At 41.3% G+C, this 14170-nt stretch overlaps 1 protein-coding gene across 9 annotated transcripts in view; it reads left to right on the forward strand.

Annotated features, from left to right (window-relative positions):
* PALLD (palladin, cytoskeletal associated protein) overlaps positions 1-14170 on the forward strand; it is a 452487-nt gene that overhangs the window by 186851 nt on the left and 251466 nt on the right. For all 9 annotated transcript variants that reach the window (XM_032298624.1, XM_032298625.1, XM_032298622.1 and 6 more), the window contains one exon: positions 2069-2247. In XM_032298624.1, coding sequence (XP_032154515.1) covers positions 2069-2247 — 179 coding nt within the window. The remainder of the gene's footprint in view (positions 1-2068; positions 2248-14170) is intronic.

A 14170-nucleotide genomic window follows, 5' to 3' on the forward strand; every position in this document is an offset into this window, starting at 1 on the left:
TCTTAGTTCAAGGGCCATATAGAAACAGGCAGTAGGCTTGCAGGCTGAAAGTTCCCTGAGTTAGAGGATAAGATACTAGTCACTTCGGTAGTTGGCAGAGGTTTCCCTATGGAGTACATCTAACCAAAAGAAATGAATCCTTCTCTCTGTTGAACCTCTGTTGCATTTTTTCAAGCTTCACTTTCCCCCAATAGGTGATTTATATCTTTTCTGTGGAAGGTAGAAATATGCTAATTGACAGTACAGACAAACTCAACTAGTTTCAGAGTTTAGCAGGCATTTTTTTCTATTACCTGTAGCAGGTAATGTAGTTCCTTACAAATAGAAGAAGCTCTGTAAGTGCATATTCAGTTTATTTTTATCTGTCGAAGAAGCCTTTAGCTTGATCTTAAGGAAGAGTAATTCCTAGATGGGATTAATGAAGAGGGTAAGGAGATAATTCAAAGAAGAAAATGTGGTGCAGAAAAGTAGGGATGTAATATTTGAGAACTATGTAAGGAGCTGCAAGTCCATGCAAATATTCGGCAGAAACAGAGGATTAGTATAAGAAAACGATAGGGCCCAAGTTGCATGAAAGCTGGAAATGACAGATCTGAAGTTTAGGGAATCATGTGTGTAGGGGAAGAAAGAATTTATAGTCTGCTGGTGATGGAGGGACCAATTGAAACACAAAAGCCACAGTTAGTACTGATGGGTGAGGATCTGAACTATGGCTTTGGAAAGATAACAGAAAATAAAAAGACTGGAAGATGACCCTGGGCTGGAAGGCCCTTTAAGACTTGGTGATAACAAAGAAAACCACACAGTGCTATGGAATCAAGAAATATTGCCCTGCTCAAGTTCCTCCAAAATAATATGGCTTGCCTGGCATAGAATGCTCAGTTGGCTGGTTATCATATGTTCTTTAATTCCCAAAGTCTTACCTGTTCTTTGGTGAGAATCACATATTTCATATTTAGTATGGTTTCTAGGGTTGATACTCATAGTAGTAGCAAACTCATTTGCTATATTAACTATTTTCAAATTAAATTGGACAAAAGCCTACATTCTACCCCAAAAACAGAAAAAAAGACTTAGTCTTCCATGTCACATTTTCACAAAAGGATGTGAAATCCAATTAATTTTATAGGAAATTAAACTTAGAGAAAATCTCTAAGTGCTAATTAAGAGCTTAAATGGACAATATTTTCCCAGAGAATTCAGTCCTTTTAGTTGTAAGTGGCAGATTTCTACATATTTATTTAATAATAAATCCCATTTGGAGTTTTTCTTTTTTAGGGTGGCTTTGGGCTTTGTTTTGGTTTGTATGTTTGTTTCTTGGTAAAGGCAACCAGATGTTACTGAGAATCTGAGGTGCTGGGGAAAGAGGAGAGAGAGTGAGAGGGAACCTGTGTTCAGTCTGACAGCCTGTAGTCTCCCACATGAAGGGCCTGATTGTTTGGGAAAGGAAAAGTGCTGACCAGCAAGAATGAATTACAGCACAACTGCTATATCTCTCTATATCTTGGAGGCCAAGGCGGTCTGCTAGAAGGTTTTGTAAATATCAGAAATGTGAAAGGCATTAAATCTGTTACTGCTCAGCTGATCAGAAGTCTTAAGGTCAACAAAAATATTGCTGCCTGTGATTTTTTTTAACATGATGATAAGTTTCCTTTCATATATTAAACATTTTGAACATAATGTTTATATTACTTTTATATTTTTCTTTAGGTAAGAAAAATAGATAAAATTGTAATAAATGTAGGAGGTGTTAGTTACAAAGCATTTTACAACGCTGAGTTTCTGTTTCTTTTATTTTATAACTGAAATGGTCTTTCTGAGTTTGACAGCATCACTTGCGTTGATAAAATGTACAAGGTGCTTTACAAAGAAAACCTGTGAGAATTATCTAGTCATTAATTTCACAGTCTAAATTGTAGAGTTTCCATCAATAACACTGACACTGATTTTTTTTAAATCAACCAAACATCATTTTGCATAGCACCAGCCTTCACTTCTGCTTAATTGTTTTAAACATCACCATTTCCTTTCTTTCCCTCCTATCCTTTGACCTCCATTTGGCCTGAAGATGGTTCTGTGAAGGGAAAGAACTGCACAACACTCCTGATATCCAAATCCACTGTGAGGGTGGGGACCTCCATACCCTGATCATAGCAGAGGCCTTTGAGGACGACACAGGTCGCTACACCTGTTTGGCCACGAATCCCAGCGGCTCAGACACAACATCTGCTGAGGTCTTCATTGAAGGTAAGGAAGGGTGCCTGGTAATGGGGGATAAAGAGGTGCTGATGTTCTAATCACTCCAGTATTCTAGGGAGTGTGAATATGCCTTTCCAATGCAAACGGTACAACAGTGCTCTAATTCAAACTTCATTTCCTTGAGAATCTTTAGAAATGGAACTGTTAGGCACCCATCAACTATCTCCAATGCCAACATTTGTTCTTTTCAATGTAGAATGTTTCCACTACATTAACTCGATTTATTTAAAATGTAAGGTATCCAAATTATTTTTATCTTTCTCTAGTAAATGAAGCATGGGAACATAATTGAAGTACCATATCAAGCAAAGTTAAATGATAAATAACTCAGGAACTCATTCATTTTACTTTAAATGAATTTTAAGTGAATACTTTTAATGTTCTAGTTTTTACTAAATTCTAGAATGTTGCTTCTTTTGTTAAGACTCCATTATTCCTGCTTAATGTACTATGAACTTGTGAGAGGTGAGAATATTAAAAAAATCCATGTTATATTAAAGAGGGTTCAGCAGGGGATGGGATCTTTCTGTTGTCTATTAATTCATTTTTGACAGGATTCAGTCTCCAGGGAGTTGGAAAACTTGATATCAAAGCATTATATTTTACATTTTTATTGTATTTTGATCAGTACCAATAATTTGCAACACTTGGAAGTGTTTTAAGCACTGTAGTGTTTATACTGTTCCTAAATCCATAAATTGATGGGTGCTCTGTTAATTGGTTGCTTTTAAAAATAACAGTTAAAATACAGAAAGAATACTAAAATCCTTGAGATCTGCACTTTTTAAAAAACATTTAATAGCACCAATATCTTCATTATGTAAAGGTGAAGAAGGCAAGATGTGAGCCACCATTTATAGCTCCTTAAGAACTGACCCACAAAAATTAGCTTTAAAAGTAGGGCCAGGTGAGGTAGTTCATGCCTGTAATCTCAGCACTTTGGGGGGCCAAGGCAGGAGGATCTCATGAGGCCAGGAGTTTGAGACCAGACTGGGCAACATACTGAGACCCTGTCTCTTAAAAACAAAAATAAAAAAAAAAAATCAAAAAACACTTTTTTAAAGTTAGCCTGGCCTAGTGGCATGTACCTGTACTCCCAGCTACTCAGGAGGCTGGGGAGGGAGGATTGCTTGAGCCCATGAGGTTGAGGTTACATTGAGCCATGATGACACCACTGCCCTCCAGCCTGGAAGACAGAGCAAGACCCCATCTCTTAAATAAAAAAAAGGAAAATTTAAAAATAAGAAGTAACTCTTACTGATGACTAAAAGTATATCCCTTTACTTTGAGTGAAAGCAACCTCCACAGTGTCTTTGGTAGCATTTTGGAGTGCCTCAAGGCACCTTTCCTGCTAATATAAACAAAAACAAACATTCTGTATGTAGTAACAACGAATACTTACATGATACTTATAAAATCCTCACATACATGCACATAATCATTTACACTTTGGCGTTGCCTACGAGGCATTATTAGTGTTCCCTTTTTACGCCTGAGGCCCAGAGAGGCAAGAGAAATGTGTTCAAAGTCACACAAGAATTTTAACCCAGACAGTCTTGCTCCAGTGCCGGTATTAACCACTCTCTCATACTGATAGGTATTTTAAAGTGCTGCATGAATGAAAAATTAATGACAAAAAGATAATTAAAATTTCACTAATGAGTTAGCAGTATTATCACGGGTGGGTTATATAGCAAACTTCTTAAGGCATCTTAGAATACAGTGAAGGAAACTTAAATTTCTGTAAAAATCCTGTCTGATAAATGATGATCAGATTTGTCTCCAAGTTTGGATAGAGCGATTTTAATTGAAATTCTTCATTTGCTTGCAAGATTGTTAGAAATATGATAAATTTTGGGATGTGCTGCTTCTATACTACAAAGATTAAATGAAATCACATTAGATTTAAGTAAAAGTCTATCAGCTTAATTTAACCAACATTAAGACCCTACTAAGTACCATACAGTGTGGGTATAAATGTGGTTAAGAGACAATCCCTGGTATCAAGGAGTTTACAATCTAACAGCAGAGAAACACATTAAAAAAAAAAAAAAAAAAAAGCCAGGTGTGGTGGCTCACACCCGTAATCCCAGCACTTTGGGAGGCCAAGGAGAATGGATCACTTGAGGTCAGGAGTTTGAGACCAGCCTGGCAAAATAGTGAAACACCATCTCTACCAAAAATACAAAAATTAGCTGGGCATGATGGTGGGTGCCTGTAGTTCCAGCTACTCAGGAAGCTGAGGCACAGGAATCACTTGAACCTGGGTGGTAGAGGCTGCAGTGAGCTGAGATCCTACCACTGCACTCCAGACTGAGACTCCAGAGCAAAACTCAGCCTTAAAAAAAAAAAAAAAAACACCAGAATATAAAATGATAAATTAATATTATAATAAGTGGTATAAGAGAAATTGAAAGTATTTTAAGAACTTATAAAAGTTAAATGCATGATATATAAGATATATAAAAAATCATATATATATCATATAAAATGAGATATATCATTGCCTCTTGAAACCAGCTGCAGAATCTAACTCAGATAGACTCAAACTCTCACCACACTGATCTTTAACTTTAAATGTGGTTCTCCTGTATAAAAGCCTCTTAGCTGCCAGTCCTTTCAAATCATCTGCATGAGATGCTGAATATGAGAAAAGTATACCTCTAGTTCTATATGCCATGTATCTTCCATGTTCAGGACTTGAACAGAGATAGTGGATTTCTTCCAGTCCACAGCTTTCCATGTGACATTGCTGAACTTACCGAGATATCCAACATGATTGAGTGTCTCTGACTTTAGATAGATCATACGTGACTTTAGATAAATTGAAGGGAGGGTAAGGAAGCTGGGCATGGCAAGAATGAAGAGTTGTGAGGATTGAATCTGCTAAGCCTAACAAAGTGCTTTAGAAAGCTGGCTCCTTGGCCTTGTGAAATATGAGTAATTTTTTAAAAACAAAAGATTTTAATGTGTTTATCCCTAAGAACAGTTATGTGAAGTGGAAGGGAACCTCAGATAAATTCTTAGCCTCAACTTATGACTCAAAGTAAGAAATTTTTGTATTTTACTTATTCTAGCACTAAATTAGAGTCTTCCTTATTCCTGTTGAATTGCTTTCTGAAGCATGTTGTTACTACATCAGCGGTCATTGGCAGCCTATCTATCAAAGGGTAGAAAAATTTCTTTCTGAAATTAAAATCTCAGCAAAGCCTTCTCTAAAAGTTTAACAACCTATTAATTAGAAACTCTAAATTTCACTGTCTCATCATGCATCAAGTTTTAGAATGATGCAAAAGAAATTGCAGCATAAGAACAGTGGCTAGCATCCCTTTAAGCCCTGTTCTTCATTTTTACAGAGATCATCTCATTTCATCCTTACAAAAATCACTCTCTTTAAAAAATTTTTATTTTTTTAAATTGACAAATAATACTTGTACACATTCCATGTGACACCGCTGAACTTACTGAGACATCAAACATTGTTGGGTATCTCTGTTACCAATGTAATTACATTTTTGATACATATTGCATATAGTGATCAGATCAGGGTAATTAGCATATCCATCATCTCAAATGTTTATCATTTCTTTGTGTTGAGAGCACTTGGTATTCCCCCTTCCAGCTATTTAAGACCATATAAGGTATTATTGTGAACTATAGTCATCCTATAGTGATATGAAACAGTGGAATGTATTCCTTTTAACAGTTACAGCTGTCATTTTTAATGGTCTCTTCCTATCCCCCCTTCTCCATCCCCTTTCCAGCTCCTCTTAGCCTCTGTTCGGCTTTCTACTTCTATGACGTCAGTTTTTTAAACAGAAAGTTAAACACTGCATGGTCTCACTCATGTGAAAACTTAAAATCACCCCATTTTATAGTTGAAGAGAGTGAAGTTTTAAGAGGCTAAGTGATGACCAAGATGGCACCTATACGCATGTAAACACACACACACAAACACCTGGGAGTCAAGGATTCAAACATAGGGAGTCAGACTCCCAAATCTGCCCTCTACCTACAGCATAAAATGCAAATAAACTCATGACCACTGGGGCAGCTACAGTTCCTCACCTTCATCTGGTCACAGGATTTAGAATCTGAGCACAGCGCTTTTCAGGACATATAATTGCGCACTTTTTGGTCACTCTCAAGAATATAGTGGGTGACTACTGGAAGGGAGGCAGCGGTTCACCACGAGGCACACGGCAGCGAAAAAGCAGGCTTCTGCCCTTGCTGTACTAACACTCCCGAAGGGGGGCATATAACCTAGTAAGCTGGGAAGGCAGCGGCAAGTGCTGCCAAGGAAACCAAGGTGGCTGATGGGACATGGTGATCAGGAAGGCCACTCCAAAGAGATGACATGTGGTCTCAGACAGGAGCCTGAGAAGGAGCCAGTAGGGAAGGCTGGGGAAGGAGTGCTCCAGACGAAGGGAACAGATGCAGACGCCCTGGTGGGGACAGTCAGATGTGCCCAAGGAGCAGGAGAGAGTCCAGGGTAACTGGAACATCAGACAGAGGTAGCTCAGAGGCTTGGGCCACAGCTGGGTACGCGAAACACAAGGACTAATCACTGTTAGTTTGGCTAAATAAAATTGAGAATCATGGAGGGTTCAAACCGATTCATGTTTTTTAAGTGACACTTTGGTTTATCGTTGGGGAGACCAGTAGAAGCCTGTTGCGGCAGGACAGAGGAGAGACACAGGTGTGTCAGGAGGACATGGAGTAGATGGCAGAGTGAGTCAGATTCGAGCTGGGCTCAGAGGTGGGTCCAAAAGCCCTGCAGTGGTTCCATGTGGAGGCGAGGGGATGAAAGGAATCAGGGATGACTCTGTGGATTCAGCTATGCTGCTTGTGAGGACAGTGTTGCCAATCTCTGAAATGAGGAAGATGGGAGAGGAACAGGATTAGGGGACAGAAGGAATTGAGTGCTGTCTTTTGAATATGTTGTTTGTGTGTGTGTCTGTGTGTGTGTGTCTGTGTGTGTGTGTGTGTGTGTGTGTGTGTGTGTGTGTGTGTGTTTGGAGATGGAGTCTCACTGTGTCGCCCAGGCCAGAGTGTAGTGCCGTGATCTTGGCTCACTCGTGTTTGTGTGTATGTGTGTGTGTGTTTGCAGACGGAGTCTCACTCTGTTGCCCAGGCTGAAGTGTAGTGCCATGATCTCGGCTCACTCTGTGTGTGTGTGTGTGTGTGTGTGTGTGTGTGTGTGTGTGTGTGTGTAGATAGAGTCTCACTCTGTCGCCCAGGCTGAAGTGTAGTGCCACGATCTTGGCTCACTGCAACCTCCGTCTCACAGGTTCAATCAATTCTCTTACTTCAGCCTTCCGAGTAGCTGGGATTACAGTCATGAACCACCACACCTTGCTAATTTTTGTATTTTTAGTAGAGACAGCATTTTGCCGCAGTGGCCAGGCTGGTCTCAAACTCCTGACCTCAAGTGATTTATCTGTCTCAGCCTCCCAAAGTGCTGGGATTACAGGCGTGAGCCACCGCACCTGGCCTGAACATGCTGTGTTTGAAATCTCTGCTTAGCTAGCCACACAGATGTGTCAGGTCGGTAGTTGCAGACATAAACATAGATGTCTAGAGCACAGGGTGAGAATGCTGTATTCGGAGAGCATCAGGATATAAATGGTAACTAAAGCTGTGGAACTGGACACAGCTCCAGACAGATCAGCTAGGGGGAAGAGGGGATGGGGACGAGGAAGGGGTCTGAGTCTCAACTCCTGCCGGTTGAAGTTGAAAGAGGAGTTGCCAGCAAACAAGAATAAGAAGGAAGAGCCCCCAGGGTGTAAGAGAAACCAGATTGAATGGGGTAAGGGAAAGCAAGAGAGAGTTTCCAGAAGAGGAAACTGCAGGCTGTGTCTCCTGAGAGGTCCAATCAGATTCGCGCCAGCAGCAAACCACTGGGGTCAAGCAACAGTGGGTGTTGTCAGCAATTTTAGCAAGGGGAGCGAGCTTGATGAATCTGAACAGGGTCAAAGGTCAGACGGTACTGGTTGAGAAAATTTTGTGAAATATGGAAAGAGAAGCAGCAAATAACAGATATTTGTTGGAGAAGTTTTGCTTAACCAGCAACAGAGATAGGGGATGGTATCTGGAACGGAGCATGGGGTCAAAACGATGGATTTCACAGTGTGTGTGTTTTCAGGCAGGAGTTAGTAGAATATGTTTACAGGCTGATGAAAATAGTGTGAGAGAAAAATAGAGCATGCAGGAGGGAGGAGAGTAAGATGGGGGAAAGAAATGGAATCTGTATTGGAATGTGAGAGGGTACACTCAAGAACTAGCTGGCAGAGAGAGCCTCTCAAGGACTTCCTATATAAATAGGAAAGATCCATGTAAACATGTGAAATAAATACAGACATCTCAAGTTTCCACCACTGCCTCCCTGTGTGATTATAAAATGAATTACATAGACCGTTATAGTTTTATGAGCTCCAAAGAGGGCAGGATGGTGCCCCTGAAATGTGGACTGAAGGAAGCTGGATTAGACCGGACCTTGTGGATAAAGAGGATTGGGGTCAGGCGGAGAGGAGGGCAGGGCAGCATCAAAAAGGTGGGGAACATTGAGATACCATCTCATGCCAGTTAGAATGAGGATCATTAAAAAATCAGGAGATAACAGATGCTGGAGAGGATGTGGAGAAATAGGAACACTTTTACGTTGTTGGTGGGAGTGTAAATTAGTTCAACCATTGTGGAAGACAGTGTGACAATTTCTCAAGGATCTAGAAATAGAAATACCATTTGACCCAGCAGTCCCATTACTGGGTATATGCCCAAAGGATTATAAATTGTTCTGTTATAAAGACACATGCACCCATATGTTTATTGTGGCACTGTTTGCAATAGGAAAGACTTGGAACCAACCCAAATGCCCATCAATGATAGACTGGATAAAGGAAATGTGACACATATACACCATGGAATACTATGCAACCATAAAAAAGGACATGTCCTTTGCAGGGACATGGATGAAGCTGGAAACCATCATTCTCAGCAAAGTAACCCAAGAACAGAAAACCAAACGCTGCATGTTCTCACTCATAAGTGGGTATTAAACAATGAGAACACATGGACACAGGGAGGGAAACATCACACACCGGGGCCTGTTGGGGGGTGGAGAGCTAGGGGAGGGATAGCAGGGGGTGGGGTTATTGGAAAGGGATAACATTAGGAGAAATATCTAATGTAGATGATGGGGGGATGGATGCAGCAAACCACTATGCACGTGTATACTCATATAACAAAACTGCATGTTCTGCACATGTACCCCAGAACTTAAAGTATAATAAAAGAAAAAGAAAAAGGTGGGGAAGGGAATCAGCATGACGCAGATTGGCAGGTTCTGTTTGACACAGGTTCTCAGTGCTACAAATAATCAGGTAAAATGTGGGCCCCTTTGAAGTGGCCCTGTGAAGCATGCTGTGATGTGAAATGTGGGATTGCTCCTGGTAATCACATAGGGTAAAGCCCTTGGTGCCAGGACTGCTGCCATGCCTCCCTAGGCATAGATTCCATTCAATGGGTTTTGAAAATGTTCTAAGAAAAGCTAAATGAATTTAAGCACAGCTTGGTGGTTCTTCATGTTATCTATTTTAAAATAACTTTCCATGATATTTTATGACGGCTCTATGCTTTGGTTTCTTCATCTGGAGAAAATTAGACTGTTGTAAAGATTGAATGAGTTAATCTACTGGAGTGGTGCCTAGCACATGCCATAGCCCATTATTATTATTTTAAAATACCTGTATTTTTTTTTTTTAGATGGAGTCTTACTCTGTCTCCTAGGTTGGAGTACAATGGTGCAGTCTCGGCTCATTGCAAACTGTGCCTCCCGCATTCAAGCAACTCTCCTGCCTCAGCCTCCTGAGTAGCTGGGATTACAGGTACTTGCCACCTTGCCCAGCTATTTTTTGTATTTTGTGAGACAGGGTTTCACCACATTGGCCAGGCTGGTCTGAACACCTGACCTGGTGATCTGTCCACCTCGGCCTCCCAAAGTGCTGGGATTATAGGCTTGAGCCACTGCACCCAGCCATGTTTTCATTTTTTAAAAATTAAAATGTACAGGTAAAAAGAAGATATAAAAATCATGTCTAAGGCAGGCATGGTGGCAAGTGCCTATAATCCCAGCACTTTGGGAGGCTGAGGCAGAAGAATCACTTAAGTCCAAGAGTTCAAGACCAGCTGGAGCAACATAGTGAGACCCTATCTCTAAAAAAAATAAAAATAAATAGCTAGGCATGGTGGTATGCACCTGTAGTCCCAGCTACTTGGAAGGTTGAAGTGGAGGGTTGCTTGAGTCCAGCGGTCAAGGCTGAAATAGCTGGGATGGCACCACTGGACTCCAGCCTGGGCGACAGAGTAAGATCCTGTCTCAAAAAATAAAAATAAAGGCCAGGCACGGTGGCTCACGCCTGTAATCCCAGCACTTTGGGAGGCTGAGTCGGGCAGATCATGAGGTCAGGAGATCAAGACCATCCTGGCTAAAACGGTGAAACTTTGTCTCTACTAAAAATACAAAAAATTAGCCAGGCATGTTGGCACGCGCCTATAGTCCCAGCTACTCAGGAGGCTAAGGCAGGGGAATTACTTGAACCCAGGAAGTGGAGGTTGCAGTGAACGGAGATCGCACCACTACACTCCAGCCTGGGCGACAGAGCGAGACTCTGTCTCAAATAAATAAATAAATAAATGGAAATAGAAAAGCATGTTTAATCCCTCTGCCTTATGACAGTCACTCTTAAAATTATATCTTTCCAATCTTTGTCCTACATGTGAGTACTTCTGTTTTACTGTATGTATTCTTTTGAACCCTATATTTTTTAGTTTAACCTATTCTGTCAAACATTTACCTGTGTCGTTAAACGTTCTTTAAAAGCGTTTTAATTCCTTTGTATTTATTCACCGTTTATAAAGTTATGTGTCACTGACATTGCTTCAGTTACTCTGATCTGTGAATGATTCTTGCTGTATTGGTAATTATAGCAACTGATTTAAAAGAGAGGGAAAGAAGTAAGTAATAGAAATGAAAGAGTGTATTTATTCCTCAAATGTTGAAAGGCAAAATATGTGTAAAAGGATGAACCCCATGACCCAGTTCAGTAAAGTCACTTAGAGATTTAAAACTTATAACATAATGGAACCATAATATGTAATATATATATATATATATATATATATATATAGTAAACATATATATTATGTTTATTTTTATATGGTTATGTATTTATTTATATATTATGTGTAATATATAAATTTTTTAATGATTGATATGCACCTCTGTGAAGACATCCTATTTCTTGAAGTTGAAGCTATATGATTCACATCTAGTTTACTTTTACTCAGAAATATATTTTTTCTAGGAAGATATTAGATAGACAAAAATAAAAACAATTACAACATAGCATTTTCATGAGTACAGGGAAATGGACATTTTGATGTATTGTAATTTTATACATATCTCTGGGGAGATGTAAAAAATGGAAATAATAAATATATCCAATAATATCAGAATGATAAAATGATGGTAAATCCACACAAATGAATTTGAAGTAACTACTGGAAAATCATGAAGTGCCTATTTGTTTACTGACATGTAAAGGCATTTTGCAAGTACTAAGTGGGAGAAAAAGCAATAATTGAACAGTATACATAGCATTGCCCGTGAACACAGAGATAAGCTTTGGAAGAATGTACTCCAATAATATCTGGGTGGTGGTATTCTAGATGATTTTTTACCTCTCATTTTTGCTTCTTTGTATTTCCTGGGTCTTTTCCCACAAAAATGTATGAAATTGGGTAGGTTTTTAAAATGAAAAGGGAGCACCTTTTAAAGTCAAGGCAGGAGATTCATTTTTGTGACACTTCTACTGGCCAAAGCCTGGAACCGGGTCGTCAGCATGTGATTGCTTCACTCTGTGTGGGAGGCAGAATAGGAGAAGTTAAGACTGAGGAGGTGAATGTGAGGTGAACAGATGATAGTAACTACAAGGGCTACAACATGCAACTCCTTCATGCTGGAACCTACATCCAAAACTGAAAGTGACGGTTAATAAATACGGAGAAAGATGTGAACTTGAGTGTTATTTTTTTTCTTTTTTCCTGACCAGCAGGTGCAAAGTAGATGACTGAGGGGGAAGAGAGTGGGAGAGGGAGGGAGAATTGCCGCAGGGGAAGGCAGGGAACTGGCTGGCACAGAGGGGATGATTTGATCCACCCCGTCTTCCAGAGCTGCTTTGAAACCTGAGACACAAGGTGACTTTGAGATTTCACAAGGGTTGGACAGGTGTGCAAAAGCTAGCAAATGTCTGCTTATTGGGGGGGGTACCCATTTTTTTGGCCCCTTCTTCCTTTGAAAATAAGCTGGAAAAAAGTAGCAAGGATGGCTTTCTAAAGAGAGATCATCAGAAGGGATTTTTTTTTTTTTAATGATTTAAACATTTGGAATCAGGTGATAAGTGGCTGTTTCCTCTCCCCCGTTTTTGGCTACCTCGAGAGTATCTGTGATAAGTTCCATATGATTTTTGCCACCCTCCCCTTCTCCTAAGTGCTTTTATGATTCCAATAAAATGGTCTCTCAGGTCACCCCAACCTTCTGATCGCCTTCACTGGTTTTTCTTCAGTGCTTCTCAGCTCCCCACGCTTCCTCATCAAGGGAAAACTTTCCCCTTGTCCTTAACTTGTTTTTGCTGGTCTGTCGTTTGCCCTGTTTCTGTCCCTACAGTCCCGCCAGTGAATTTTGCACACTGACTTTTCCCAGTCCCCTATGACCAAGTTCAAACCAGTCAGCCCAGCGCCAGGTCCTGTCTGAGCTTCTAGATTTGCCTCCCGTTGCTGCCCCCAGCCTGCTGCTCTTCTCTCCTTGCCCGAGCTGCGCCTCGTCCCAGACAAGCTTCACCATCTCCCAGCTCTCTTTCTTCATTCCAGCAGAAACCTGGAAGGCACCTGTGAGCCAGGCAGGAGGCTGGGCACCCAGGCCATGTGGTGCAGGGGAAGGACACAGACCACGAGGCTCAGCCACAGGAGTGCTTTGCCCACCACCACCGCTTTCTAGTTACCTGACTTTCTGCCAAGTACTTCACCTCTTGGTTGCTTGGTTTCCTTATCTATAAATTGCACATAACTCATTTTGTAGTGAGGTTCATTATGAGGATGATTAAATGAGGTGAAGTGCCCAGCAGACACCAGGCGCCTAGTACTTACTCAAAAATTGGTGATTCCCTTCCTAACCCAATGTCAGTCGTCAGGGAACCAATCATTTTCCAGCAGGTGTGATATTCGAGGTGACGTGAGTGCTGTCAGCAAGAATGCGGAGAGTTCAGAGCAAGAGCACGGAACAGTGCCGGGGCTGCCTGGAGAAGATAGTGAATCAAGAAAAGGCTGGGAGGGGCGTTTCCTAGGGAGTGAGCGCTACAACTGCAGGTCCAGGCGAGGAAAACAAGCAGGGAGAGAGCCCCCACCTCCTCTGGTCTTGGGGGAGCCTTCCTTGCCACCATCCTTAAAATTGCAACCCCCCAGGAAGCCCCATTACCGCACGTGCCCCTCCCTGTGCCATGATTTTCTTGCCTCACTCACCACTATTATCATGTGCTTATTTCTCTTCTGTGTCCTCACAAGGGCAGGGGTGTGTGTGGGAGGGGGTGGGGGGTACGTGATGGGTATGGGTGTGGGTATGGTGTGTGTGGGGGTGTGTGTGCGTGTGGTGTATGTGCGTGTCTGGGTGTGGTGCGGTGGTGTGTGGTGGGGTATGGGTGTGGTGTGTGTGGTGGGGTATGGGTGTGGTGTGTGTGGTTTGTGTGTATGTGCATGTATGTGTGGTAGGGTATGGATGTGGTGGGGTATGTGGGAGGTGTAGGGTGTGTGGTGTGTGTGTATGTGGTGGGGTAAGTATGGGTGTGGTGTGGAGTGT

This window comes from Sapajus apella, unplaced genomic scaffold (genome assembly GCF_009761245.1).
Source record: "Sapajus apella isolate SASKATOON/1434 unplaced genomic scaffold, GSC_monkey_1.0 scaffold39, whole genome shotgun sequence".
Lineage (NCBI taxonomy): Eukaryota > Metazoa > Chordata > Mammalia > Primates > Cebidae > Sapajus > Sapajus apella.